Source organism: Abramis brama, assembly GCF_963993115.1.
Source record: "Abramis brama genome assembly, chromosome: 22".
In the NCBI taxonomy this organism is placed as follows: domain Eukaryota; kingdom Metazoa; phylum Chordata; class Actinopteri; order Cypriniformes; family Leuciscidae; genus Abramis; species Abramis brama.
The window spans coordinates 17,040,365-17,068,093 of NC_139984.1; the positions used below are offsets into that span (position 1 = coordinate 17,040,365).

General features: G+C 37.6%; 1 protein-coding gene across 1 annotated transcript; it reads left to right on the forward strand.

Annotated features, from left to right (window-relative positions):
• The first annotated feature begins 664 nt into the window (after positions 1–664).
• On the forward strand, positions 665–27,634 carry LOC311073198 (collagen alpha-1(XX) chain-like). Its single transcript, XM_084098695.1, has 42 exons — positions 665–786; positions 1,740–1,861; positions 5,879–5,983; positions 7,864–8,007; positions 9,063–9,218; positions 10,556–10,744; positions 11,348–11,515; positions 11,860–11,979; positions 13,127–13,291; positions 13,755–13,913; positions 14,009–14,178; positions 14,417–14,546; positions 14,967–15,112; positions 15,214–15,343; positions 15,692–15,831; positions 16,294–16,420; positions 16,504–16,643; positions 16,757–16,889; positions 16,976–17,118; positions 19,529–19,658; positions 19,801–19,917; positions 20,048–20,194; positions 20,288–20,344; positions 20,646–20,684; positions 21,230–21,368; positions 21,451–21,593; positions 21,715–21,824; positions 22,706–22,864; positions 23,430–23,507; positions 23,603–23,689; positions 23,816–23,869; positions 24,241–24,336; positions 24,422–24,475; positions 24,572–24,625; positions 24,720–24,773; positions 24,865–24,936; positions 25,085–25,120; positions 25,201–25,267; positions 25,404–25,592; positions 25,686–25,763; positions 26,226–26,384; positions 26,492–27,634. Exons 2-42 carry the CDS (start codon positions 1,765–1,767, stop codon positions 26,518–26,520), a joined length of 4,710 nt encoding a protein of 1,569 aa, XP_083954821.1. The 5' UTR covers positions 665–786; positions 1,740–1,764; the 3' UTR covers positions 26,521–27,634.
• The last annotated feature ends 95 nt before the right edge of the window (positions 27,635–27,729 follow it).

A 27,729-nucleotide genomic window follows, 5' to 3' on the forward strand; every position in this document is an offset into this window, starting at 1 on the left:
TACATTTGTGTGTCTATGTGTGAATATTCTCAATCAGAGCAACAATAGTGAAAAAAGTGTGTTTTTAAGTCTGGAGTGCAGGCTGGGTGGGCCCAGAAACTGCATAGGCCCAGGGCATATTTTATCGACACTTCCTTTGGCTTTGAGTTGCCAAATGGCTGCATACAGGCAACATAAAAGTTTTCATTGTCTGAGGTCTCAGAATCCTCACCACTGGCTTTCAACATTGTCGTCGCAACTGATCTGACTGACCTGAAACCTCATCAAAAAAAAAAAAAAAAAAACACTGGCAGGGATACATATATTTGTCTGTCTATATCTGTCTTTCTTTTCCACTGTCTACGCATTTTGTAAAATCATTAAAAATAAACTGTTTTTAGTTGTATGTTAGGTGGGATGGTTGTTACACTTTTTAAAGAAATGTTACTGTTACCTACCCCACCCTGTCAGCCATAACCTGAGCTAGCTGTATTAGCATAATGGTTTGAAATGGGCAGGTTAAAAATGCATCACAGAGAAACTACAATTTAATCTAATAAAAGTTGTATGATTTTATCTGCAAAAGTCTTTGCAGAACAGCTGATATAGGCCTACCACCCTGAGTATTTGTATATTCCCCGCCTCTATATTACTAGAGGAGGGCACTGCACCCCGTATCAGATTTCACACCTAACCCAACCGAAGTAGAGACATAAACGGGAGCGAATGGGAAGTGAGTGACCGGGACTCAATGTGTTAACATCCCATACCTGTGTGGAATGCGTCAGGTACACGCTTCAGCTTCAGGTAAACTACTTTATTTCCAAAAGACCCTATCAGAGTCAGATATATATTAGATGTGTTTCCCAAAGCTTTGCTGTTTTAAAATTAAAAGTTGAATTCGCTTTGACTCGCTGCAATTGCTTCTAGTGGTTCAGGTATCTAACTGAGTTGAGTAGCCTATCTAGTCATGTAATGCTTGAGTTAATGAGAAAGACAGTAGACCATCTAGTAATGCGCAGTTCATGCGGGCTGCTTCAGTTCTAGGTTTCAAAATGCGCTTAGTAGCGGTAAAAGCTTTCGACAGCTCACTTTAGGTGTGGTATCACAACAGATTCGACGATTCGGAGCTTTAAAGTTCTCCATATCATCTGTTTCTATTGTATTCAGTACAACAAGCCAATGCATGTAAATGCCGTCTATTATGGCCCAAAGCACGGGGAGGGAAGGAGTCCAATTAAAGTGCCAAATAATTGCACTTCTCACACATAATATTTCTGTGAATCAGACCAGCACTACTGAAAATATTTGCTGTTCTCTCCATTGATTTTTTTGATGTGGACAGGTGGGATTTTAATGAGTCGGTTCACTTGCTGAATACATGCTTTACTTTAAGGTTTGCAGACATGTCTGGTTATAAATATATAACAGGTGTTCAGCTTTCCCTCCCTCGTCTTGTAATTGTCTTCAATGGGCCTGTAATGACCACTTCTGGTGCAGCCTTTTTTGTAAATGTCCCATCTCTTTCTGTCTCTCTTTCTCACCCCCCTTATTGTTTAGGAGGGTATATTTAAAGCTGTGTTACATTAAAGGGTTTGGAATACTCTTTATGCAGCTTCATCAGAGAACATCAGCTTTACGGTGCCAACGTCCATAACTGCTGTTTATGTTATTATGATCACCTCGCTTTGATGTTTATTTGAAGTGAATGTAAGTTACACTCATTTTTCGCATTGCTCACAGTGACTATTTTCCCACAGGTCTTTAATTGATACCAGCACAATCATGATGGCCCACATATCTCTTCTCGTCCTCCCAGAGCGAACGACACTCACCCTGGTGACGGTTCTCCTTATGCTGGTTTCTGAAGTTCATACCCAAGGTTAGCCTATATGTTGGCTTTTATATACACATTATTACAATTATGGTTGATGTTGGGAATTATTTTGCATGTTGTGAATGATAACAGAAAAATGGCTGATGTACTATCAATGGATTAATACTATTTTGTCGAAATATATGAAAATGTCATTGTTCCTGTATTTTTATGCACGTCTCTGCATCCTTGAAAATGTTCAGAATTTAAACGTACAGTATGGCATTTTTCGCCACTAGGGGTCGCTAACCTATTTACAATAACAAAGGCGTAGATTGATGACGCAACATTTGCTAAGAATTATGGATCTTGTCGTCAACGTCAAGCCGACCGATCTAATAATGTTTATGGATGACTGAATACATCGATGCTTTTATCATGACTGTGATATGAAGCAGTTCGGGATTGCTAAGAGACAGCTATCAGCTCCACACGCGACGCGAGTCCCGCGGATATAAAAGGAATATGGACATTTCATTCTACCGAACTACACGCAGAATTACTACTTACAGGTCAGTTTATTAGACAAATTAAACTTGTGAGGTAACGCAGCGCTGTTTCACTTGGTCTAACATTACACTATCACACTAAACTGCATTTGAATGTGTTGTAATGTATGTGTTAGTCTGTCTGTATGAGACTAGCAGTAAACTAGATCAACATTAGAATAACATACAGATCATATTCTAACATTTTATCATTGTTGAACTATATAACATTGATTAGTTTTATGTAAATGTGCTCACCTGTTTAATAAAGTACATGTAGGAGCGGTCGAAGTCCTGGACGTGGAGCTCTCGTTTATATACTGTCTATGGGAGCTCTCGGCATCTCGAAAACACCGCTGATGTTGATTCTCATTTTAGTTCTCCTTTTTTTATCCAAAGTCTGCTTGCCATGGTCCATAATGTTTGAACGAAACAACAACAGCGTGCAAATAGACATTGCAAACTACAAAGTTGTCCGCGTCAGTCGCTTTGGTTACTATCAGAGGGGTCTGGTTCATAGCTCTGGTTGCCATGGCAGCACAAGCGGAAACCAGGGACAACGTGGATATGACGGCATTGGCGGCGACAAAACGGAAATAAAGAAACGGGACGTTTCTCGAATTAAATTACAAATTTCTCCTGGTTTGAAAGTTGTTGGAAACAGTCGGGATAATGTAAGTACACAACTAAAAAAAATATATAACATAGATATAGTGATTTTTGCTATTTTTAAAGCAAAAAAGTTACATATTGTGCCTTTAAGAGCCATGGATAATTGCTGGTGCCTGGTGCTTCCATAATTAGATGTCCTCTTTTCTAACCAAAATGCAAGGCCTGTGCACTTCAAAATTAAATAAAGGGTCAAGTAGCACTGTAGCCTTCATGCCCACAATATAGCAATCCATATATAGCTCTTTTTGTGGGACAGGAATACATTCGCTTTTTCATTCATTCAAAGGTCAAGTGTATAATTTTATAAAGTTAATTTTAATGCTTAACCATTAATTCAGATATTAAAAAGAAAATATAATATCATATTAATTATATCCCCTCATAATTGTGTCTTTTCTGAATGGTAATAGTTATAATACTAATAGCACTAATACTATATCATATTTGCCTTAAAGAAATGAACTATTTTTTAGTAACCTATTATTAGTAAAGGCATTCTCAAATGTCTTGTTCTGTCTTTGTAATTATGATGGTATCTGAAATACTGCCAGAAAACACACATCTTTTGTTTAGTTTGTGAAATGTCAACTGCATTCCTAAAAGTCTATCTAATGGGACCGAATTTACAACCCACAGTGTGTTGTAACCCCACAAAACAATGAAAAACCTATAAAAGTCAGAAAGACATATTTAGACACTAAAGACACCTTTAGCCAAAATCAAATGATACTGATTCAACTCTGTCTAAATTGTAACTTTCCCCAAGGAAAGGAAATTTTTGGTTAGCAGCACACCAGAATAGAATAGTCTTTAGAATGCAGAATTCCTGCCCGAGGCCCTTGTGCAACACTGCGGAATCCTTAGACAACTTCACATAGCTCTTGGTGGACGTTGCTACATTTGGGAAAGAAATTTGCCTTAAAATGCTTGGAATAATTTATGTCCTTTCTAGGCCTCTTGTTATCTCTGTCTTCCCTAGAGGATACATGCTGTGCGTGTGTTTTCCACACTTTTTTTTTGTCTGAACATTTGGCCGCACATTTGTTGACTTCTGGGTTGGTGGTGCTGCTGTGTTCGGCCAGAAAGCTTCCTTTTGCCTCTGATCCACTGCCATTTAATGCAGAACATGGATATTTATTTGTTGCTGCTGTAAAAATGTTGTTACCTTAAGGAGCTATTTCTACCTGACCCTTAAAACGGATGTTTATTTGTGTTATCTAATGCAGTTGATTGCCATATTTAATAATAATGATAATAAGTAAAATATTTTACTTGAATTAAGCCTAGATGTTACCTCATGAAGCATATTTTTTATACCTCATAATATTTTTTTTCCTAATGCATAATGCCAAGCATTTCACCATTCATTAGAAATGAATGAATTCATATTTTTTATTTAAAGTAACCCTGTTAATTTAGATTTTACCACATGAAGCATAATTTTTATCCGATATTTTTTTTTTTACAGTGCATGAAAGCCAACGCTCCCCTGGTTTTATAATAATAATAACATCAATAATAATAGTAAATAAAATATCTAAATTAGCAGGTAAAATTCAAGTTAAAAACAAACAAACACATGAAGCATATTTTTATTCTTGATAAAACCTTTTTTATAATGCATGAAACCAATTTTTTAATAATAACAATAAACAAAATATTTTGGCTGAGAATTAAACCTGGTAATTTAGATGTTACCACATTAACCATCATTTTTATAACTGATAATATTTTTTACAGTGTTTGAAACCTAGGAATTCAACATTCCCTCATTTTATAATAATAATATAATATTAATAATAATTATTTCTCATTTATTAATATAATAATATTAATAAATAAATACATAAAATATATTTTTACCTGAATTAAACCTGTTAATTTAGATATTTTATTTATTATTATTAATATTATTGATGTTATTATTATTATTATTATAAAACCAGGGGAATGTTGGCTTTCATGCACTGTAAAAAATGCTTCATGCAGTAAAATCTAAATTAACATTATATATATGATATCTTATATATGAAGCATATTTTGTTATACCTGATAAAGTATATATATATATATATATATATATATATATATATATATATATATATATATATATATATATATATATATATATATATTAATTGATTTGTTTTACTTTTACAGTGCATGTAACATTCACCATTTCCCTGATTTTATTCCTCCGACATAATCCGGAGCTTAAAGACACTACAGTAAGAGGGGACAAAGATCTTCATGTTTTTGGGGTCATACCCATTGTAAAACTCATCTGGGCTATGACGTTACATGCATGCATCCCCTTCAGGCTGACCTTCAACCCCACCGAAAAGCAGATTTCCTGTGGTCCTCAACCTCCTGTTACCCTGCGGGGCATTACAGGGCCTGCTTTGAGCGCTCGCGGACAGCTGGGGAGAGGGAAAGACGGAGCAGGAAACATGAAAGAGGGGATTGTGACAAGCTGGCATGTGGAAATTATGCAGATAAGCTGAAGACAAGGGCAGAGTTGAGCAAGAGAACAGTGATGAAGGAAAAGGAGGAATGAATAAAAAAAACTTCCCGTTCAAATATTAGAGGGGTGAAAAAAAGTCATTGAGAAGCTTTTAGAGGAAGACTTTGATCTTTCAAGACGTACATATCTCAGTCCCACATACAGGCCTCTTTTCCCATGATTCTCTAGGAGTTACATGCTTGTTTTTGTCCCTCATCTGACTTCTACATAGAGGAAACAAACTTATCAGACATTTCGATTGTCTATCAGTCGTAATAGATCTGTTTCTTTGCTAATAATGTGTTGTGAAGTTGCATTTCCACAATGCTTGTTTTGTAAAGTCTTTGAATGCATTTCCAGCCCGGCTGAAGCTGACTGTTCTGTCTGAAGATCGACTGCAGATGAAATGGAAGGAGGCGGAAGGGCCAGTGCAGGGTTACAAGGTCCGTGTGCGGCCCATCACAGGTGAGACCGCTTTAGTTACATCATTACTTCTTACTAAAAGTACCATGTTAATTTACCTTTTTGTTACTTTTTCTCACTGTCATATGCTTGACTTGATGGCATTTTTTACATTTGAAGTGCTTTTTTGTTGTTGCTGTGGACAAAAACTTTGCATGCAATAACACAGGTACACTCTCTGTTCAAAAGTTTGGGGTCAGTACGATTTTTAATGTTTTTGAAAGAAGTTTCTTATGTTCACTGAGGCTGTATTTATTTGATCAATACAATACTGTGAAAACAGTAATGTTGTGAAATTTTATTACAATTTAAAATAAATGTTTTCTATTTGAGTATATTTTAAAATGCAATTCATTACTGTGAAGGCGAAGATGAATTTTCAGCTGCCATTATTCCAGTCTTTAGTGTCAAATTTCATATTACCAATATTGAAAACATTAGTGCTGCTTAATATTATTGTGTAATTAAAAAAAAAAAAAAAAACTCTACATTTCTTTCTGAATTCTTTGGTGAATATATATATATATATATATATATATATATATATATATATATATATATATATATATATATATATATATATATATATATATATATATATATATATATTGTAACAATGTAATTCTTTACTGTTATTTTTTAACATTTTAATGCATCCTTGCTGAATAAAAGTATTAATTTCTCTCTCTCTCCAAAAAAAAAATCTTACCATAAACCTTTGAACAGCAGTGTATGCAATGTGCATTCATAATGTGCATAATTTCTCAAAAAGGTGCACACTGATTGAACAACAGTGAGGCGCATAGCAACCATACCTGCTGGCTCCAGGGCACATTAAATACTCCGCTGCTCTGAGGAAACACCCAAATTTTGGCCGCTACACATAACAGAAACTGGATTCCACTGAAGCACTCAGTTTTATTTCATTCACCAGCAGCATTTTGACACTTTTGAAACAAATAAATAAATCAGTAAATAAATCAAATTATGTTACTTATGAAGCGGAAGTTGTGATTCCCTATTGTGCCGTGTAAACAAGTAAAACGGCTTCTCAAACAAGATTTTTTTTTTGTCCATTAGGAATTGATTGGATCATTGTTTCTATTTTGATTAAAGATTATGAGGGCACATGAATAAAAAAAAAAAAAAGAAAAGGTTTTTGTACATTCTTATCTCACTGAGTAAGCATTCAGAACAGGTGAGGAATGGGAAATCAGGATTTTTGAGAGATGATGGAATGAGGATAGTCATAGCCTTTGCTCATATCACCTCTGTCTGACATTTCATCTTGTTTTTAACCACTCTGTATTTGTCTGTGAACCCCCCCCCCCCCCTCTCCCCCCCCCCCCCCCCCTCTCTCTCTCTCTCTCTGTCTTTATCTCTGTCTCTCTTATCTACTGTTCCGCCCTTGTGCTCAGTTAGGTGAGTCCAGACAGGCCTATTGCAGTCTCGAGAAAGTTCACACAGCAAAACAAACAGCAACGCATGCCCCACAGTGCTCCAGGCAGAGACAGACAGAAATAGGCAATCATGTTTCGTAATAAACTCTCACACTCTGCCGTCTTTTGATATCAGTTTTATAATGGTTACTTTTCTGGAACGAGACACCCTGACATCCCGATTATTAATTTTTGTAGCCAAAAACAGTCTGAATTTAGTATTTTTTATGGCTATTTTCCACCCTCTGACCAATAGTGAATTGCAGGTTTGATGTGGAGTCCAAAGTGAACTGTATTTTAATAACCATGTACTTCGATATCAGCCACTTTGCAAAGCTGCGTTACATCGTGAATTTACAAAATAATCTTCACCGACACATGCTGCTCCAACTGTTAAGATCTGACTGAAATGAGCTTTAAATCAAAATCTTTTTCTTTTTCCAGAGGTTCAACAGCCAGAGCTGATGCTGACGACTACACGCGGCCGGGCCACGGTAGCGGGCCTGGACTCCAGACAGGAATACCTCCTCCAAGTCCTGGTGCTCAATGGGACACAGGAGAAACTCGTTGCAAAAAGACGTTTTACAAGTAAGAGTGGAGGATGACAGAACGTTGCTATGTGGTTCCTATAACTTCTATTGAGTTTTTCACCCATTTTATCATCTGCCAGGCTGAAATAATAAGTGTGATTACTTTGGGAAACTAATTATAAATTACTCTGCACATCAAGCCACATGATTTGAGGAATCATTCATGTCTGTATCAAAAAAGGTAGAGTAACTAACCCTAACCTCAAAGTTTAATATCAGCATTAGAGGTTCCCCATCCAATTGTTGTTGGAGGTAGGGGAACTTTCTGCGAGAAAAAGATATCTTTATGTCATAGTTCCCAGCGGTCAGAAGCTGTCAACACAGACCCAAAGTACAGAAAGCATTCCTTGTTTTAACACATCACAAACTACACATACACACAGACAGTGTTCAGGGAACTGTCTGTAATTGACACTGTCAAATGGTGGATTCCTGCTGGATTACAGGCTGGGACTTACTCTTGTGTCTTTACAGGCACAAAACACTTTTGGAATTCCCTTTAAAACACAGTAATATTCCACCAAAACGACCACCCTGAAAGAAACCTGATATCAGCCTTAGTAAAGAACCTGGCTTTGCATCTGAAATTGTGAATGTGCTAAATATGTGCTAATGTAGACTGGACTTTATTTCATAATAGCTTGGTGTTGTCAAAAGATGCAGACTATGCCAAATATCTGTGAAACGTTGGGATGTGAGGTTGGGACAGTAGGTTACTATGTCGAGCGTGCAGGTCTGGACAGGTTTGGATAGAGGGTCATGCTTGCTTGTCTGAGGGGGATTATTCCATTGTTCCCTGATAAAAGCCAAAGCATCCACTCAGTTTTTCCATGTGGATCTGCTTATATATCAAAAAGGGGTTGGTGTTAACAAAATAGTGCTTAAACACGGTTTACTTGTTTTATGTAATCTGATTTGCCTAATAGTTTCCAATAAATAACCAAAAAAATGTATCATTAATTCGACATTTCACGTATACACACGCTTTATCTGTTTATTTTCATATCCTCCTCCCAGTCATCTTCACTTTCCCTGTTCCTCATTTTCTCACAGTCGATGGATTGCGTGAGGAAGAGTTGATCCGCAGCGGGAACAGGGAGCAGAAGAAGAAAATTCCCTCCATTGGCTCTGGCTCTGGAGAAGTGGATGACGTGACGGAGGCTCTAGCGGCCCTTCCCACTGTGCTCTACCGAGAACCAACGACTACAGGTAGAGGACCCGCAAACATTGTCTGCCAGTTTCCCAGGAGATAACCATATATGTGTTTGTCAATCACAACCGCTTCAGCATTGATAATAATAAGAAACGTTTCGTGAGCAGCAAATCGGCATATTAGAATGATTTCTGAAGGATCATGTGACACTGAAGACTGGAGTAATAATGCTGAAAATTCACCTTTGCCATCACAGGATTAAATGACATCTTAAAATATATTAAATGAGAAGTTATTTTAAATTGTAATAATATTTCACAATATTTCTGTTTTTACTGTACTTTTGATCAAATAAATGCAGCCTCAGTGAGCATACCTCAAACATTAAAACATAATGTATATTTCTTAATATTGTGTTCTTGGCCTAATTATGCACCATTATCATAAATAAAACATTTTCAATATATTTACATTGAGGACGTCTGTTAATAAGTAATTGACATAAAAAAAATGGCATTTTCAGTGTGAAATATCAGTGTATGCCTGGTTTAGCTGTTTTCATTCTAAGCTCCAGATGTGTGAAACGGTGTTACTAGAAAGATGATGATTTCTTAGACAAACCAAACATGCTTCTGCCCAACCAGGTGTACAAAGCCAAGGAACTCTGTACCGACCTTTTGTCCCACGGCCTCTCTGTCATTATGCGTTTTTTTACTGGCGGGGCTACAGATAGTTGAACTGTCACCAGCTCCTTCACTAACCTATTAATAAGAGTCCATTCACCCCCAAACACCTGTAATCAGTGGTGCCTTAATGGGACAGGACAGGACAAGGAGGGGATTCTGTCCACCTGTGCGGGGTGTGGGAATACAGACTAACTCACTACAGTAGCTCTACTATGTATTTTGATATCCCTCAAACAATCCTCAAATATTCTTCTGAAACCACTTAACATACATTCAAATTTTGGTTTGCAGATAATTTAAGCTTTTGATATTATGTAACTGTTTTTTTTTTGTGTCTGTGTGTGTGTAAACTTTACTTTTAAATACATTTAGGATTAAAGTTTAAAATTCTCCAACTGTGATGGTGTCATAGTAATAATTGTATACTGACTTGCATATGGTCTTCTTGCATTTCTTGTATACTTCATTGTGATTAGTCTTGCATCTATTTAACCATTTATAAACACAATTATATGTACAAATGTGTTGATTGTCATGCACATTTTTGAGTCAAATTCACCCACTTTTAAGGTAATTCAAACTCAGATTCACAGTTATTGTGAATTTTGGATCAATCTGAGGCAAGATTGCTTTTTTTAGCTGCAGTACATTTAACATTTTTATTTAGCTATTTATCTTTCACTCGTAATGTCTTTCTGCTACTATAGAGCCTCCTGCTGTACCTGAGCTTGAGCCAGAAGTTGACAGAAGCCCTAAAGAAAAGAAAAAAAAGGACAAGAATCTATCCAAGACTGAGGATAAAAATGATCAAGAAGATAATGGAGGGAAGTCAGTGAGAGAAGAGGTTACCAACACCAACAAACCAAGAAAAACCACCCCAACCCAAACTGTCACAGGTAATAGCACTCACATTTCAGATGATTTAAATCAACCAGCTATTAAAAAGATAATGTACAATGTTATTGACCTCATACATATGCAAATATAAATGTCAAATGCACATTGACTCAAAGAGTCTCCCGTGATACAGGAACATGTTATGGTCAGTGTTTAACAGAGTTAATGAGCTGTGTTGATGTTTCCTGTGTCTGTATAGTGAGGGCTAATAACAGAATTAGGGACAAACCGGAGTTAATGACACTGTAGGTTGTTATCAAGGCCCCTCGTGTGCCCTCAGGACTGAAATTTGTTCCCTCCTTCCTCCCATCTGTAAAAAACACACGCATAGATTGGAATGCACTGTGGAGGAACACACACATACTGTATATGAATTGACAAAAAAAAAATGATCTTGCAAAATCACTTCATAAAGTGCTTGATATAGGAGCAGAGAGGATTGCTTAATGTTTGCAGGTGTGAAAAGACTCATGAATACCCCTCACAGCAAAATATAATTGCAAACATGCACAGGCTAAGAGACATTAAAAGACATTCTCACACTCAGTTTACATTGCCTTATTAAAATAGCAGAGTTTGAATCTTGCCCAATGTGTCTTAAGCTGTTTCCACACGAAAGCCGTTTGAATGCAGTGCTGGCGTTCAGGCAGATCTGGTCCTTCTGGTGGACGGATCCTGGAGCATCGGCCGCACAAACTTCAGAAAAGTGCGTGACTTCCTGGAGGGCCTGGCTGTCCCCTTTTACATCGGCCCACAGGGCGTGCAGATAGGTGAGATGCAGAGCAAGGCTGCATTTATTTGCTCGAAAATACAGTAAGAGCAGTCATATTTGTGAATTATTATTACAATTTAAAATAACTGTTTTCTATTTTAATATATTTTAAAATGTAATTTACTCCTGCCCTGTGATACAAAGCTGAATTGCTGGCATCATTACTCCAGTCTTCAGTGTCACATGATCCTTCAGAAATCATGTACTCAAAGTAATAAGATGATTTGCTGCTCAAAAAACATTTCTTACTATTATCAATGTTGAAAAAAATTATTTACTGTCACCTTTGATTCATTTAATACATCATTACTGTTTAAAAGTATTCATTTGTTGTTGTTTCAGCATTATCTCAGTACAGTGGAGATCCACGCACAGAATGGCATCTTAATAACTTCACCTCTAGAGAACCGCTTTTGGAGGCCATCAGGAACTTCAGATACAAGGGAGGAAACACTTTCACTGGTAACTGTAGATATTTTACCCTTTATATTCCTTACTAACCTGATATTAATAAATATTATAAAAAGAAAAGTTTAGACTTAAATGCACCCCTGTGAATGCACATTATATAGTAATGTATTATGATGCTGGGCAACCATAAATACCCATGAGCATTTGTCTGTAATTTATCGGTCTAAATACACTAAACATTTCTCAGTGATACGCTACTTATATACATTATGAGATGTTTCAACTGTAATTCCTCACCACATAACAAGAGTATGTCCATCAACAAACCGATGTGCATTTTTCTAATTTATTGCGCTGCACATGTGGGAACTGTATTAACTGTATTAATAACGGTGCATATGTTCGCCCAGCACCAACGTGAATGACTGATGTAACAAACGCTTTTTTTACTCAAAGTAGTAAGAACGATAGACAATCTGCATTAATAGACACAGTTTTAGGTAATAGTCGCCCACAGCTGATTAGCAGAAGTATTTCAGTACTTTCAATACAGAAACTTACACAAGTTGTGATTCTGAGGAGCAAGCTGGTCCAAGTAATCTGGGCACTGACCAATCTTTCAAGAGCAAGCGTTTTGCGAATCCAGCGTTGAACTGACGTTTAAGGGCGGGTCAAGTTGTTTGTAGGCGGACAATGTACAACATAGGTGGACATTATGCAAATGTATCTTCTAGTGACATAAAACCATAAAGCAGTGGGATTCGAAACCCAAACGACTCGTAAAGGCGGTTCAGAGTCGATTCTTTCTTTTGGGAGACAATAACTTTATTTATTGTGCACTTTTGACTTTATAACTTTGCAGAAAGTTTACATTCACAAACAGCTATATTACACACTGCATGAAAGGGAATATTTGAAAAACCATAATAGGGGCACTTTAATATCTATTGAACATTTATGTCTTGTATCATATTGTCATTGTCACCATTTATAAGCAATTATGTTTCCTGTGGTAAAGAGGGTTTCATCATTCCAAAGAACACCTTTTGCCCACTGTAAAGTCACTAAAATGCACAGCATCTTGTGGCTTATTCTTAGTCCGCTTAGTCCAGATTTTTTATGAAACCAATAATTGAATTTATCTGCAAATGTGAACAACTTCCCTGTCCATTTTAACATCGTGATGTCTGTACCTAAGGTCAGGCTTTAATCCACGCTCTTGAGAACAATCTAAAGGAGGAGGTAGGAGCACGGCCCAACACCCCACAATTCCTGCTGCTGTTGACTGATGGGAAATCTCAGGATGATGCCATTGCTGCAGCCAATAGGCTGAAGAATGCTGGCGTGGAGATCATTGCTATAGGTGAGAGCCTCTCTTAGCAAATCGCACATGGAGTGTAATGAATTTAAGAGAGGCTATGAAGATGAACACTGTTTGCTAATTGAATACACTACCGTTCAAAAGTTGGTGTCAAAAATAATCAAAAATATTATTACAATTAATCCAGTCTTCAGTGTCACATGATCCTTCAGAAATGATTCTAATATGCTGATTTTCTGCTCAAGAAACATTTTTTACTATTATCAATGTTGATACATCAAAAATGTCTTTACTGTCACTTTTGTTTTGATCAATTTAATGCATCTTTGCTGAATAAAAGTATCTTTTTAAAATAAAATACTGTCCCCAAACTTGTGAATGGTAGTGTGTGTGTATATGTGTATGTTTATATATATGCTATTACATATTTAAAATGACCTTTGATGTAGTTATGTATATATACACATATTTATGTTTTTTTAATTTCTTTTCCACTCATGTCTAGGTGTGAAAAATGCAGATGAGGCAGAGTTGAGGCAGGTGGCGTCTGAACCACTGGAGTTGAATGTATATAACGTGAATGATTTTCCTCTGCTCAGTAAACTGGTGGGAAGACTAGCACGCATCCTCTGTGGCAAGATTGAAGACCGTTTAAAAACGAAGAGTAGGTCAATCACACACACATTTGTTTTCATTATATTGATCCTACAAATTTCTTCTATGTACTTGAATGAAACGTCATGCATCTTTTGTAAAAAGGAATGGAGCGACCCACTGAGGACCCAGTTCTGTCCTATCCCAGCCCATCTGATCTGCAGTATGTAGGACTAGGCTCGCGAGAGGTGCGTCTGCGTTGGACGGCTCCCAGCAGAGGTCCCCAACAGTACAGAGTCGTGTATCACACAGCTGAAGGACAGAGTCTGAAAGAGGTGAGCCAAGTGTCCAGCACTAAAATGTCTGCGTAGGTTAGACTAAGAGCTGGCATCTACCGGCCACTGATACACACTTGAGGCTGTTTTCCTGTATTTTGTCTTTGGAGCACTAGGAATTAAGGAAAGGTTGATTTGTTGGCGCCACCTACAGGACAATGTCTCTGCTGTAGTTATAATTGCATTCAGAAAACTCACTTCATGCATGCATGGTAGTCACGTTGTTGATTGATCTCAGGTGGTGGTGAATGGAACGGACTCCACGACACTGCTGACAGGACTGTCCTCACAGACGCAGTACCACCTGTCCATCTTCCCCGTCTATGAGAACAATGTGGGCTCTGCTCTCAGAGGCACATTCACCACGTGTGAGTTTCAGCATTGAAAATGCTTATTGATAACATTTCCTTATATATGCTGTTCCAAGACCACATTGAAAATCTGGGATTCAAAACTTGGAAATAAGGAGGAAATTGAAATAAATAAATGTTATGATAAAAATGAATTCTGCACTATATCTAGGTCACTGATCAAATAAGCACATTTGTGACATTGATCATGTGAGCTTTTGAACCTTCGGTCAGATATGCTTTCTTCTACTGAAGCTTCTGTGGATCATCTCAAATCATTCTGAAGAACATGTCCATCAGGTTCCTTACAAACTTGTGGAGTTCATGCAGTTCAAGTTCATTTAAGTCGTTCTGAAAATTCATGCTGGTTTTTCTGAAACTTTTCGCTCATATTTTTATGCTGCTAGTTTGGTTTAATGAATGCTCTCCTTTTTAAAGTATCATTGGCGATACCTGAAGCTCTAGAGGTCACCGCCTCCTCCCCCAGCAGTCTGCGGGTGCGCTGGCAACCAGCCGCAGGAGCCACACAGTACATGGCCTTATACTCAGCCCTTAATGATGGAGAGCCTGATGATGCCAAAGAGGTGTGAGTCTGGAATCCTGTGATGTCTCACCATGTGGCTCAGGTTTCTAATTATTTTACATTGGTTTAATGCCTTTCCTTTGCTCTTGTATTCTGTGCCAGGTGAAGTTTGGACCTGCTCAGACGGACGTGGAGTTGGTGGATCTGATGCCGTCCACAGATTACTCAGTCACACTTTATGCTTTGTATGATGAGGACCCTAGTGACCCAATCACAGCCATCGGAACCACATGTAAATATCGATTCATTATCAGCATTTACATAGAAATGTATCTACTTCTATCTGAGGTCGGTGTGCAACTGATTTTTTTCTGCTCACACACACTTTTATCCGCTTCCCGCAATGACTTTTTTTTTTTAGGGCGTCACAAATATGGTGTGACAGGTCTTTATAAAATGCTAAATTATATAAACATTTACTCACCATCATGTCATTCCAAACCTGAATGACTTTCTTTTCTTTTGTGGAACATAAAAGAAGATATTTTGAGAAATGTCTTAAACCAAACGGTTCTAAGAACTGTAAGGAACGTCTCATTCCATCTGTTCTTTCTCTCATCTGTCTATTTTTTTTTTTCAGTCCAATTGCCATCTCCTCTCAGTTTGCAATTTCCCATGGTCAGTCATAGCACTCTGAAGGTCACATGGGTCCCTGGAGCTGTCGATGTTCCTTCCCACCGCATCATCTACAGCACCAATCACGGCAGTGATGTCAAGCAGGTAAGCAGATCCCAAAAGTGTTTTGATGAGGTTCTGATGTCCCAAACAGCTTTGAGTCTTTTTCTTGTCATGTTTTAGTTACACTAGTACAGGCTAAACTACTGTTTAATAGTTTGTGGTCAGTAAGAGTTTTTTTTTTTTTTAGACAAGACAAGAAATATTTCTTGAGCACAAAATCAGCAATGTTAGAAAGATTTCTAAAGGATCATGTGACACTGAAGACTGGAGTAATGATGCTAAAAATTCCATCACAGGAATAAATTACTTCAAATAGAAAACCGTTGTTGTAAATTTTTAATTGTAATAACATTACACAATATTACTGATTTTACTGTATTTTTGATCAAATAAATGCAGCCTTGGTGAGCATAAAAGACTTCTTTCAAAAACTTTTTTAAAAATGTACCAAACTCAAACTTTTGAGCTGTAGTGTACAGTATGTACTCATTCTCTGTTTCTCAGGTGGAGGTCAAAGGTGTGAACACAGTGTTGCTGCAGAATCTGTCTTCCCTCTCCAGGTATCTGGTATCAGTCCAGTCACTCTATGAAAAGGGCCTGTCCACTCCTGTCACAGCCAATGTCACTACCTGTAAGTTACACACATTTTTGACTAGTTTCGTTTTTTGGCTCCAGTTTGGAAGATTGTTGCTTAAATGCTCTTTGATATTTCAGTGAGGGTCCCGGCTCCCTCAGATCTGAGAGTCACTAACTTCTCCGGCAGTGACATAACAGTGCGATGGGAAGCCGCGGCGGATGATGTGGTCTCTTATCTCATCAAATGGATCTCCCTCAGTGGAGGAGACCTCAGGCAGGTTCGCTCCAACTCTAGCTACTAGAGATTCTACTGATTGAATTAGTTTTGATGACTACCTGAATTAAGTAAGAGTAATTTGGTAATAGATAGTTATTCATGGGTATATTCCAGCTGACAGTAGATGGAGAGAGTGAGGGGGCAATCTTGGAAGAGGTTGAGGAAGATAAGGAATATCAGATTTCACTCTCTGCATTATATGCCGATGGGGCTCAGAGTGAGGCTGTGGCCATAAGATACAGCACCTGTAAGTATATAAACTCATACGCATATAAAAAAAAACTTTGACTACATACGTAAACAACTTTGTTGCATTTTTTTGTGCTGCTTTAGTGTCTGGAGGTGGTCCGAGCAGTTTATCCATCTCAGAGGAGACGGCAGTCAGTATGCTGGTCACCTGGGTTCACCCCAACGCCCATGTGCTTCAGTACCGTGTGTCATACACTCCCATCAATGGGGAAACGAGGGAGAACACAGTGAGTGCTTTTTGAGTGAAACATTTTATTTTGTATTGCCTTTGTGTAGTTGAATTGCCTTCTCTCCATCAACATGCACCTTATTGAGGGACCTGCTGTTATAGAGCTTTGTAGTGGGCTATTATAGGAACCACTCAGAACAATGTAGTAACCATTTACAAAAGGCATTTAAAAATGTTTTGGCCTAAAAACCGCGTGACATCGCTTAGAGCACCTTTAAAACCACTGACGTTGGCTGAGCAACCGCATAATAATAATAATAATAATAATAATAATAATAATAATAATAATACATTTTATTTGTAAGCGCTTTTCTGAGTACTCAAAGACACTTTACCTAGAATAGAATCATAAAAGCAGCAGAAACAACATCAATGCATTGCAATGGCCTGACAATTATGACTTATGATGGCCAAACACCAGTCATATTTTCTTCAGACAATGTAAAGATCTAGTTCTCAACAACTAAATGAAAAAAATGAAATGCAAATAAAAAATAAAAAATATAATTTGAAAAAAAAAAATGTTTTAAACTAAACTACAACAATTTAGTAACTCTCAAATGAATAAATTAATGACCTCAAATTATTTTTAGTTTTTGACACCATATATTTTGAAATCTTACAACTCATCCAGATTAATTATTTTAAAAAAAGTCATATGATATAGTGTTCAAAGGTTTGGGGTCTGTAAGAATAAAAAATAAAAAAATAAAGAAATTAATAGTTTAGCAAGTATGCATGGATATGATCAAAAGGGACAGTAAATACATTTATAATGTTACAAAAGATTTGTATCCTATATATTACTTTCCATTCATCAAACAAATAATGAAAAAATGTATCACGGTTTCTAGAAAAATATTAAACAGCACAAATGTTTTCAACATTGATAATAATATGAAATGATTCTTGAGCGTCAAATCAGCATATTGATATGAAAGATCATGTGACACTGAAGACTGTGGGCACTATTTTAAAGATCTAAGCCGCAAGTGCAGTTAGGGCTTGTCCGAATCCAATTTTGCTAGTTTAACAACGGGAAAAATGGTCTGCGAGCCCAGCGCATGGTCTAAAATGGTTGTCTTTATTCTCTTAATGAGTAATGGGTGTGTTTTGGGCGTAACGTGCAATAAACCAATCAGAGTCTCATCTCCCATTCCCTTTAAAAGCCAGTTGCGCTCGCGCCATGATGGATTCGCTATTTACATGACGAATTTACAAGCGGAAAGACTGAACGCTTCTCCAGAGAGCAAACAGATCTGCTCGTGCGCAAAGGACAAAAGTTTTAAAGGTTAAAGCGCACAAGCAGACCATCTACGGGACAAGCCGGATTCCACCATATCTTTATGTTCACAATATTAATACATTGTAATCCTTTTATTTTTAATATTTGGCATGTTTGTGTGCTGCTGCGCACCCCCGTGTGTTTAGTAAGCAGAGTGTACGCACATTTTGGACCCGCCTATAGGCGCATATTACTAACGCGCTCTTTAAATAACAAAAAAAATAGTGTGTCATTGACTTTAGACCAGGTTTCAGTTGGTCAATGGTGCAGTCTATTTCAACAATGTGCCTGAACACACCTCGTTTTCAGACCAGCACACCCACGGGCGCACAAATGGCCGCAAATGCATTTGCTATTTAAACAACGTGGCGCAGGACGTGAAAATGATAACTGCGTTGGGCTGAAACTAGCAAAACACTTGCGTTGCGCATGGTGCTACATTCCGCCAGGTGTATGATGGGGCCCACAATGTAGTAATGATGTTGAAAATTCAGCTTTGCCATCACAGGAATAAATTACTTTTTAAGATATATTCAAATAGAAAACAGTTATTTTAAATAGTAATAATATTTCACATTATAACTGTTTCTACTGTATTTTTAATCAAATAAATGGAGCCTTGGTGAGAATAAAAGACCTCTTTCAAAAACATCTCACCGATATGTTTACTCTACTATAGTATTACCTTAAAGGATTACTCTACTATACTTTAGTGTGTGTATCATATATTAAGATATTATTATTAAGATATTAGATATTTTTAAATATTTTAAATCTATTTAAATTGTATAACTTAATATTTTATTTTAATTTTATTATTATAATATTATAACTTTTGCAGCTCTAAAATACTAAAAATAAAAAAAAACTAGAAAAGCATTGATAAGACTAAACTGAACCAAAAAATCATGAAAAAAATTAAAAGGACAAATTAAAAGAAAAAATAGAAACAAATAATGAATAAGTATAGTCAACCAAAGAATAAATAGATTTAAAAAATAGAGGTAAAAACTAAATTCAAAATAATTTTAACAACCCTGGAACTTCTCACTATTTCTTAATTTGTTTGTTGTGTTATAAATATGGTGCGGTGTAATGTTGTCATGTTGGTTATTTTTAATAGGTGTCATTGCCAGGCAGCTCTAGGCGAGTCCTCCTGCAGAATCTGCAGCCTGACACTCGTTACAGTGTGCTGGTGACTGCTGAGTACCGCAGCAGAGAGGGCGGCAGTGCCTCAGCCCAGGGGAAAACCAGTGAGACACACACACACACACACACACACATCAAATACAGTATCTTTAGTGTGTTCTGACCAAGTATGTACTTTGCACTTCACACTGCACTGCCAGACAATGTCTTGTTCTTAATCTCCCATGTGTTTCTCCGCACAACCAGCCAGCCTGCGGGTGAGCAGCGTGAGCGTGGTTCGGTCTGACCACTCCAGTATATGTGTGTCCTGGAGGCCCGTACCAGCAGTCAGTGGTTATCGCGTAGTCATCCAGGCCCTCAGAGGTACCAGCTCTGAAATGAACCATCATAATGCATCATAAACGCTTTTGCGTGTGTGTGTGTGTGTGTGTGTGTGGAAACTAGGCAGTTTGTTTTGTGTCATTTATTTCTCACTCTGTACGTTTGTGCTCAGATAAACAGACTAAGGAGCAGATAGTTGATGCTACCAGCAGCAGTCACTGTTTCTCTGAGCTGCAGTCTGAAACGGTGTATCGCATCAGTGTGCACTCCCGTCTGGGAACAGTAGAGGGCGCTGCTGTTACCATCCTTCACCCCACAGGTCAGAATCCTGTGTGACACATATTTTAGCCCAAAAAAAGAACTGATGTTATTTTTTGCTCAAAGGTAATAGCATGTAATTTCTCTCATAAAGCAACTGCTCCGGTGAGAATTCAGGTTCCTCCTCGTCTTCATCCCATACAAAGAGAAGGTAAACACAAATATTTTCATGAATATTCAGTGCAAAGAAGATTTTGAATAGAAACAATGCATACCTTTTTGATCTATTCATATTAAACCAATTAATTTGACATCAGAACAACGCTATTTTTCTTTGGTGAGTGGATCATTTTTTATTAATCAAGCTATGGAAACTTACTGAATGCAAATGTACCGCAAGCAATTCGCTTTGCTTTTCCGCTTCACTTTTGGTGTGAACGGGCCTATACGATGCTTTTGGTAAAAACGTAGCTTTCTTTAAACATGACATGCTGTCTTTCTTTCTTTCTCAGTGTGTCCTGAGATGACAGTCAGAAATCATGTGATTAAAGGTATATTCATATTTTTGCATACTTGCATTGAATTTTTGGTGTACATATGATCAATTCATGCATTTCCTGAGAATCAAATTCATGACCTCAACAACCAAGAAAGAAGCCTACTGCCTTTCTCAGAGAGCAATAGTATGCTAATGCAGGGCTCAACAGTAAGATTTTGTCTGTTTGCCCAGTCAGGCCAATATTTTAGGTGCAATATTTTTTTTATTTCTCATTTTAATATAACTCATTTCATTTAATAGATTAATATAATATTTTGTTTAAAAAAACAATTTTGTTTTTGTATTTAATATTTATCTTAAAATAAAGTATTTTAACATTACTTAATATAAATTTGATCAAATATAAAATTTTCTTTACAAATAAAATTAGCTGGAAATTATAGTTCTTTTCATTGTTTTAACAGGAAACTCCATCCTTATATTCATAAACTTTCTCATATAAACCTCGAGTTAACAGGCTATCCTTTTTGTTTAGCCCTGAACTGTGTTAGAAAACATGAATTTGTGTGTGTGTGTGTGTGTACATGTGTTTTCTAGGTTTCAACATGATGGAAGCATTCGGTCTTACTCCGAGAGCTCACTCTACTATTGAGGGTGTGGCAGCAGAACCTTTCATCTTCAGCACCTTGCCCAGTTACACCCTCTATAGAGACGTACAGCTGACCCAGAGCACAGGGTAAGAAACACAAGCACACATATCATTAAACAGCCCAGATACACCCTGCAGTCACCGCTCACACCCTGCGTGTCTATCGCAGCTTTATCCACCCGGCTGGATTTTCTCCAGAACACACCATCAGCATGGCCTTTAGGCTCTTGCAGGATTCACCCCGGGAACCCTTCGCCCTCTGGCAGCTCACGGACAATGACTTCCAGCCCAAGATGGGGGTAGTGCTGGACCGTAAGCGCCTAGACCTTTTGTAGATAAATTCAAGAATGGTTTGAATTCAAAAGCCAGACTATTGAATTTTTAAATCCCTAGTCAAATTCATTAGATCCTTCTTCTCTGTTCTGTTATTTAGCTGAGAAGAAGCTTCTGCTGTATTTCAGTCTGGACTACAGAGGAGAGATACAGGAACTGACCTTTGACCAGCCACAAGTCCACACGGTTTTCTACGGCAGTTTTCATAAGGTTTGTTGCAAAAATGATTGGTTTCTGATGCTCAGTCAGACAAGCTTTACAGAATGTCCCACTGGTTTCTAACAATTGGTTATTATTTGTACGTGTGCATTGTGGCATTTCAAAGCATTGTTATCTGCCATTTGTTTTAAAATTGAAGGTGTAGTAAGCTCATTTTTTTAGATATTTGAAATCACCAAAACAAACATGCCCTTACCCAAAAGGATCGCACCTCTATCTTCATAGCTCTGTCCCCAAATTCAGAAACGCACTATAGGCTTGTTCGTCTTGAACCGGCGCTGCATAGTGGTTCCATTGGTGAATGACATCAAAGGACCGCGAGAGCGATTAGAGAGCAGACGGCTACGTACGCTGGTTCAAGTCGTGTAACACAGCACCCCCCCCTTATGAGTGGACACGCCCCTTACTGCTGATTGGCTGAATTGTGTTTTGGCGCTCGGTCCTATCCACTTTCAACAGCTTTTCTCAGAAATCACTTACTGCACCTTTAAACAATAACTTGAAATCAGAATGGAGGCAAATGCTTGAGAACAACAACAAAAAAGAGAAAAGCTTCATTTGAAAGTTTAGGGGTAAAAATTCAGCTTGTATCCTTACAGATTAAAAGCGTCCCACCTTTTACTGTTTTTTTTTTGTTGTTGATAATTTCAATAAAATTGTGTTTAAAAACTGTCCAAACACACTAATCCTCCTTAGAAAAGAGCAAATGCTTGTCTGAAAAATGTTAGATAGCAACAGTTGCTAAGGTAGTATTGGTCAGATATGGTTTAAGGCGGGACTTGGAGAAGAGTCTTTTAGTAAGGGAAGAAAAGAGATGCAAAACTAAAGCTGCCTCTGCTTCTTTTTCTCTCTTTATCTGATTTGATGGGCAGATCCATTTGTCAGTCAGTCAGGTGAGCGTATCACTGTCTGTAGACTGCCAGCGGGTTGGTGAGAGGCCCGCGCGTCCCTTGGGAACTTTGCCTACTGATGGCTTTGAGATGCTGGGCAAACTAGTGAGGACACGTGGACCTCACAGCGGATCTGCAGCTGTGAGTCTCACTTCATGACCACAAACATACTGTTCACTTCAAATTCAAATATGATATAAAAATATACAAACAGTACATACACTACCGTCCAAAAGTTTGGGGTCGGTAAGGTTTTTAAAAATGTTTTTAAAAGAACTGCATTTATTTGATCAAAAATAAAGACGGTAAAATTGTGAAATATTATTACAATTTAAAATAAATGTTTTCTATTTAAAAATATTTTGAAATGTAATTTATTCCTGTGATGGCAAAGCTGAATTTTCAGCATCATCACTCCAGTGTCACATGATCCTTTAATTGTGCTGCTTAATGTATTTTGGAAACCGCTATTCATGTTTTCATTATTTCTTTGATGATTCGAAAGTTCAAAAGACAGCATTTATTTGAAACATAATTTTAATTTAATAAAAAAAAATTGTAACATTAAAAATATCTTTACTGTCACTTTTGATCAATTTAATGCATCCTTGTTGAATAAAAATATAAATGTCTTTAAAAAAACATCTTGCTGATCCCAAATATAACACACACACATTAAGGCCATGTGTATTGTATTTTTCTCTAGTTTCAGCTGCAGTCCTTTGAGATCGTGTGCAACACTACTTGGGCATCAGAAGACAGCTGCTGTGATCTGCCCTCACAGGTACACAATCAATCTAGGTTAACGTCTCAATATGGATGGCACTGACTTTATGTAGTGCAGGATGCCTTAAAGTTGCTTCACTCTCTGTTCTCTAGAGAGACGAGGAGAGCTGTCCAGCCCCTGCTTATGCTTGCACCTGCACCACCGACGTCCCTGGAGCACCTGGAGACATCGGGCCACCTGTGAGACTACAAAGCTGCATTTTCAAACCGACGCTGACATTAGATAGCTTGTGTAATCATTTTAATAGTTGGTTGGAAAAATTAGTGTTATGATAATTAGTAGTGTTATCATATGCCTGTTTTCAGGGGAGACCTGGACTTCGTGGAGAGAAGGGAGAAAAGGGAGAGTTGGGTCAAAAGGTAGGGCAACTCGCATACAGACTTGGTGGGGTTTGAACCTACAACCCACACCACCACATTTTTCTTATCACTGATATTGGAGTATTATACACTACTGTTCAATATGTTTGGGGTGGGTAAGATGTTTGAAAGAAGTCACTCATGATCACCAAGACTGCGTTTATTTGATCTGAACAGTAAAATCTATAATATTGTGAAATTGTATTAAAATTTAAAATTCCTGTAATGGCAAAGCTGAATTTTCAGCATCATTACTCCAGTCTTCAGTGTCACATGACCCTTCAGAAATCATTCTAACATAAATGTCTTTCCTGTCAGTTTTAATCAATTTAATGCATATTTGCATATGACCATCTTCTGCATCTCTTCAGGGTGAGGTGGGCCCACCTGGTAAAGCGGGCCCTGAAGGCAGCTTTGGTACTCTTGGACCTGCTGGTCCACGAGGAATAACCGTAATGGGCAAAGTGGTATGTCTACACTTGTTCTACAGAGAAGAGCTAATGCATATGAGCATTTGGAACTGATTAAAACTCTCTCTTTGTCTATAATAAGGGTCCACCAGGAGCAAGAGGGGAAAAAGGAGAAATCGGAAGGCCTGGGAGTCAGGTGAGCTTTTAGGCCACGGTTGTAGCGGATCATGTTAGAAGTGTTTTCATGCTGATTTCTGGTATATCTCACTCTTTCTTCACTTTGTGTTCGCAGGGTTTACCAGGGCCTCCTGGTCCGAAAGGTGAAGAGGGCATCCCTGGTCCTAAGGCAAGTCTCTGTGTGGCTCAAGGCTGTTCTTTTCATATGTGCATTTGAAATATTTAGTCTGTCATTCCTCTTTCTGTCTTTTAATTTCTCACAGGGGACCAGAGGAGTGGAGGGTAACATCGGCAGCCCAGGAATCACAGGACCAAGAGTAAGACAGCTTTACCTATATGCATTCATTGGAGTATCTAATGCATGCTTTTATTGCACTCTATTTTACATCCATGTTTACACTTTTGTAGGGTTTCCAGGGTTTGCCTGGTCATCCAGGGCCAGTGGGAGAGAGAGGACCACTAGGTCCTGTAGGGCCCACCGTGAGGAAAACTCAATTACTCTTTATGTCCTTGATCCACATAATCCAGCCAAGATAGAACTCCAGAAAAGATTTTTTATGTAATTGGGAACAAAAAGGATAAAAATGGTTAATGTTTAATACCACATTATTTTTTCTCTTTCACACAGGGTCTTTCTGGAAGTAAGGGTGAGAGAGGAGAGAAGGTAGGTTACAAAATGACATGTTTGCTATTTGCAAACGTTGAAACAGATGATTAAATTGTATTGATTTTTCTGTTTATTAGGGCGAGCCACAGTCTCTTACCATGATCTACCAGCTTGTTACACAGGCCTGTGAAAAGCTTGTGCACAGTATGTAGTACACTCACTGACTACATCTGCTTTAATTCAGTCACAGTAAATGCAGAATTTAAAAAGCAGCTTTGATGGAAATCTTGGCCTGAGTAACTGCATTTTAATTATGAGTTAATAATAAATTGTGTTCTAGATGAAGTGCTTAAGTTGGATGCTTTTCTGAATGAGATGAATCGGAAGCCAGTGCCCATCCAGGAACCAGTAGCGCCACCAGGAGAGCCTGGTATACCAGGGGGAAGAGGGTCACCTGGACCCCGAGGCCCTCAGGGTCGACAAGGAAGCAGAGGGGAGTCTGGGAAACTTGGGTACCCTGGTGAGCAGGGTAAGCCTTGACACTTTCTTTCTTAGGCAAACATCTGATGGTAGTCGCATTTTGAATTTAAATGATGTACTTAATTCTGTGATTAACTTCTAGGACGCAGAGGTATGCCGGGTGAGAAGGGGTCTCCAGGACCAAATGTGGTGGGACCACAGGGAATAAAGGGTTTTGCAGGTATTGAAACATATTTGTGTATCGCACAGCTGTGCTGGTAAAATTGTTTAATGGGGTCATCATCATTTTTATCATAATATTTAGGTTTCCTGTACCAAAAGTGTCAAAAACACTGCAACAAATTGCTTTTATTAATCAGTGTTTTTGTCTTGTTTTCCTAAAAATATCTAAATGTTTTTAAAACAAGATAAATTTACCCGAGAGGCACAATTGTTTAAGATATTAAGACTTACACTATCATTCAGTCTGTTAGATTTCCATATTAATATGTGGAAACCGGGATAAATGTTTTTCAGGATTCTGTGGTGAATCTTACTGACCCCCTACTTTTTAATTTCAGATACTTTTCTGAAAATAGGTCTTATTGTTTTACATACCTTTGCTTCTGCACAAACCCAAATAATGTATTTGTAATGGTTTGTTAGGTGTTAATTGCACCACTATATGTTTCTGCTTCACCAGGACCTCCAGGTGAAACTAAAACAGGCGAACCAGGTCCCAAAGGAGAGGATGGTAAAGCAGGACTTCCAGGTATTCCAGGAGCTTCAGGTCAGCGAGGTGAAATCGGACCCCCTGGTGTATGTGACAGCAGTGGATGTTATCAAGGACCCCCGGCTGCAGGTGAAGAAATGCAATCACGACCACCGTGAAAAACAGTGTAAGCTTATGTTTGACCATTTGAGTCTGTTTGGGTCTGACCAATTGTCTGTTTTCATCATTTTTTTCAGAGGATCCATACATCGGATATCAGCCTTGAGTTGAAAAGTTGTTTATTTACTTCAGCACTGCAGAATCCTCCTTTGTAGAAAGACATTGCGTGACATGGCAGATAAAGTGATTCTGCCAGACGTTGACTTTGAATGAGCCTTTTGACGGACACTTTTAACTTTATTTTCTCAAAATGGTAGCTGATCTCAGCTCAATACAGCCATTCTGAGACCACCAAAGCACTGATCATCCTTGACCCTGTCTGTGTTACCCAGTATTCAACCTGATCTGCTGCTACTACACAACAGCAGATTCATGTGCAGAACTATTTATTCAGCACAGAGGAACTCACAACACACTCAGACTCTATTTTACAGAGACGGACATTTTGGTATCCAGACGAGGAACTAGTGTGTTACTGAACAATATCCGCACTAAGAATGTTTCAACTATTTTACTTTATATATTTTATTGTATTTAATGCACTATATGTGTTTTAAATGTATATTGTTGAAGGCATATTACTTTCAATATTTTCCATTCCAGTTTATTGATCTCTATCTGGTTTTTGTATCAAGTGTTTTTAAAAAAATATGAAATAAGAAATATTTTGCAAGAGCAATCTGTTAATATGAAATACACTGTGATATTATATTAATTGTCTTTTACATATGCAGAAATGCTGTTCATACATAGTATTTTATAGGATTATATTAAGTGAAATGGTCTTTTGTTTTTAATACGTTTATGTAAACCTGAATGAAATGAAACTGTTAAAGATCAAAAAGTTGACTCACCTCATGTCTGTCATGCTGTCAATGAAGGTTACTGTTCGCATTCACCTTGGTTCCAGACAAAATAACTAGTTATCACTGCTGTTTACAAAATACAATTTTCACAAGCAAAATTTTAGTATGCAAGCAGTAGTGAAAACATTCGTAACATGTAAGGTCATTTTCATGAAACTTTTATTGGCAAGCATATCTTTTTGATGTAATATATTTTCAAATGACATGCTTAACAGATCAAATCAACATAGCACAAAATCAGTATTTAAGGAGGAAAGCCTTTTATCTCAGTGTAAATGACAGATGTCAATGCAATTATTTGTCGTTATAATTGCCAGAAGGTGTACAAACTGCAAATAAATATTTTTTCCATTATTTTTAACTGTGTGTGCCCAGTAAAGGGTTAATTACTATCAAATGTTGTGTATTTAATTAGTATTTGTAACATTTTGCTTACAACTTCGTACAGT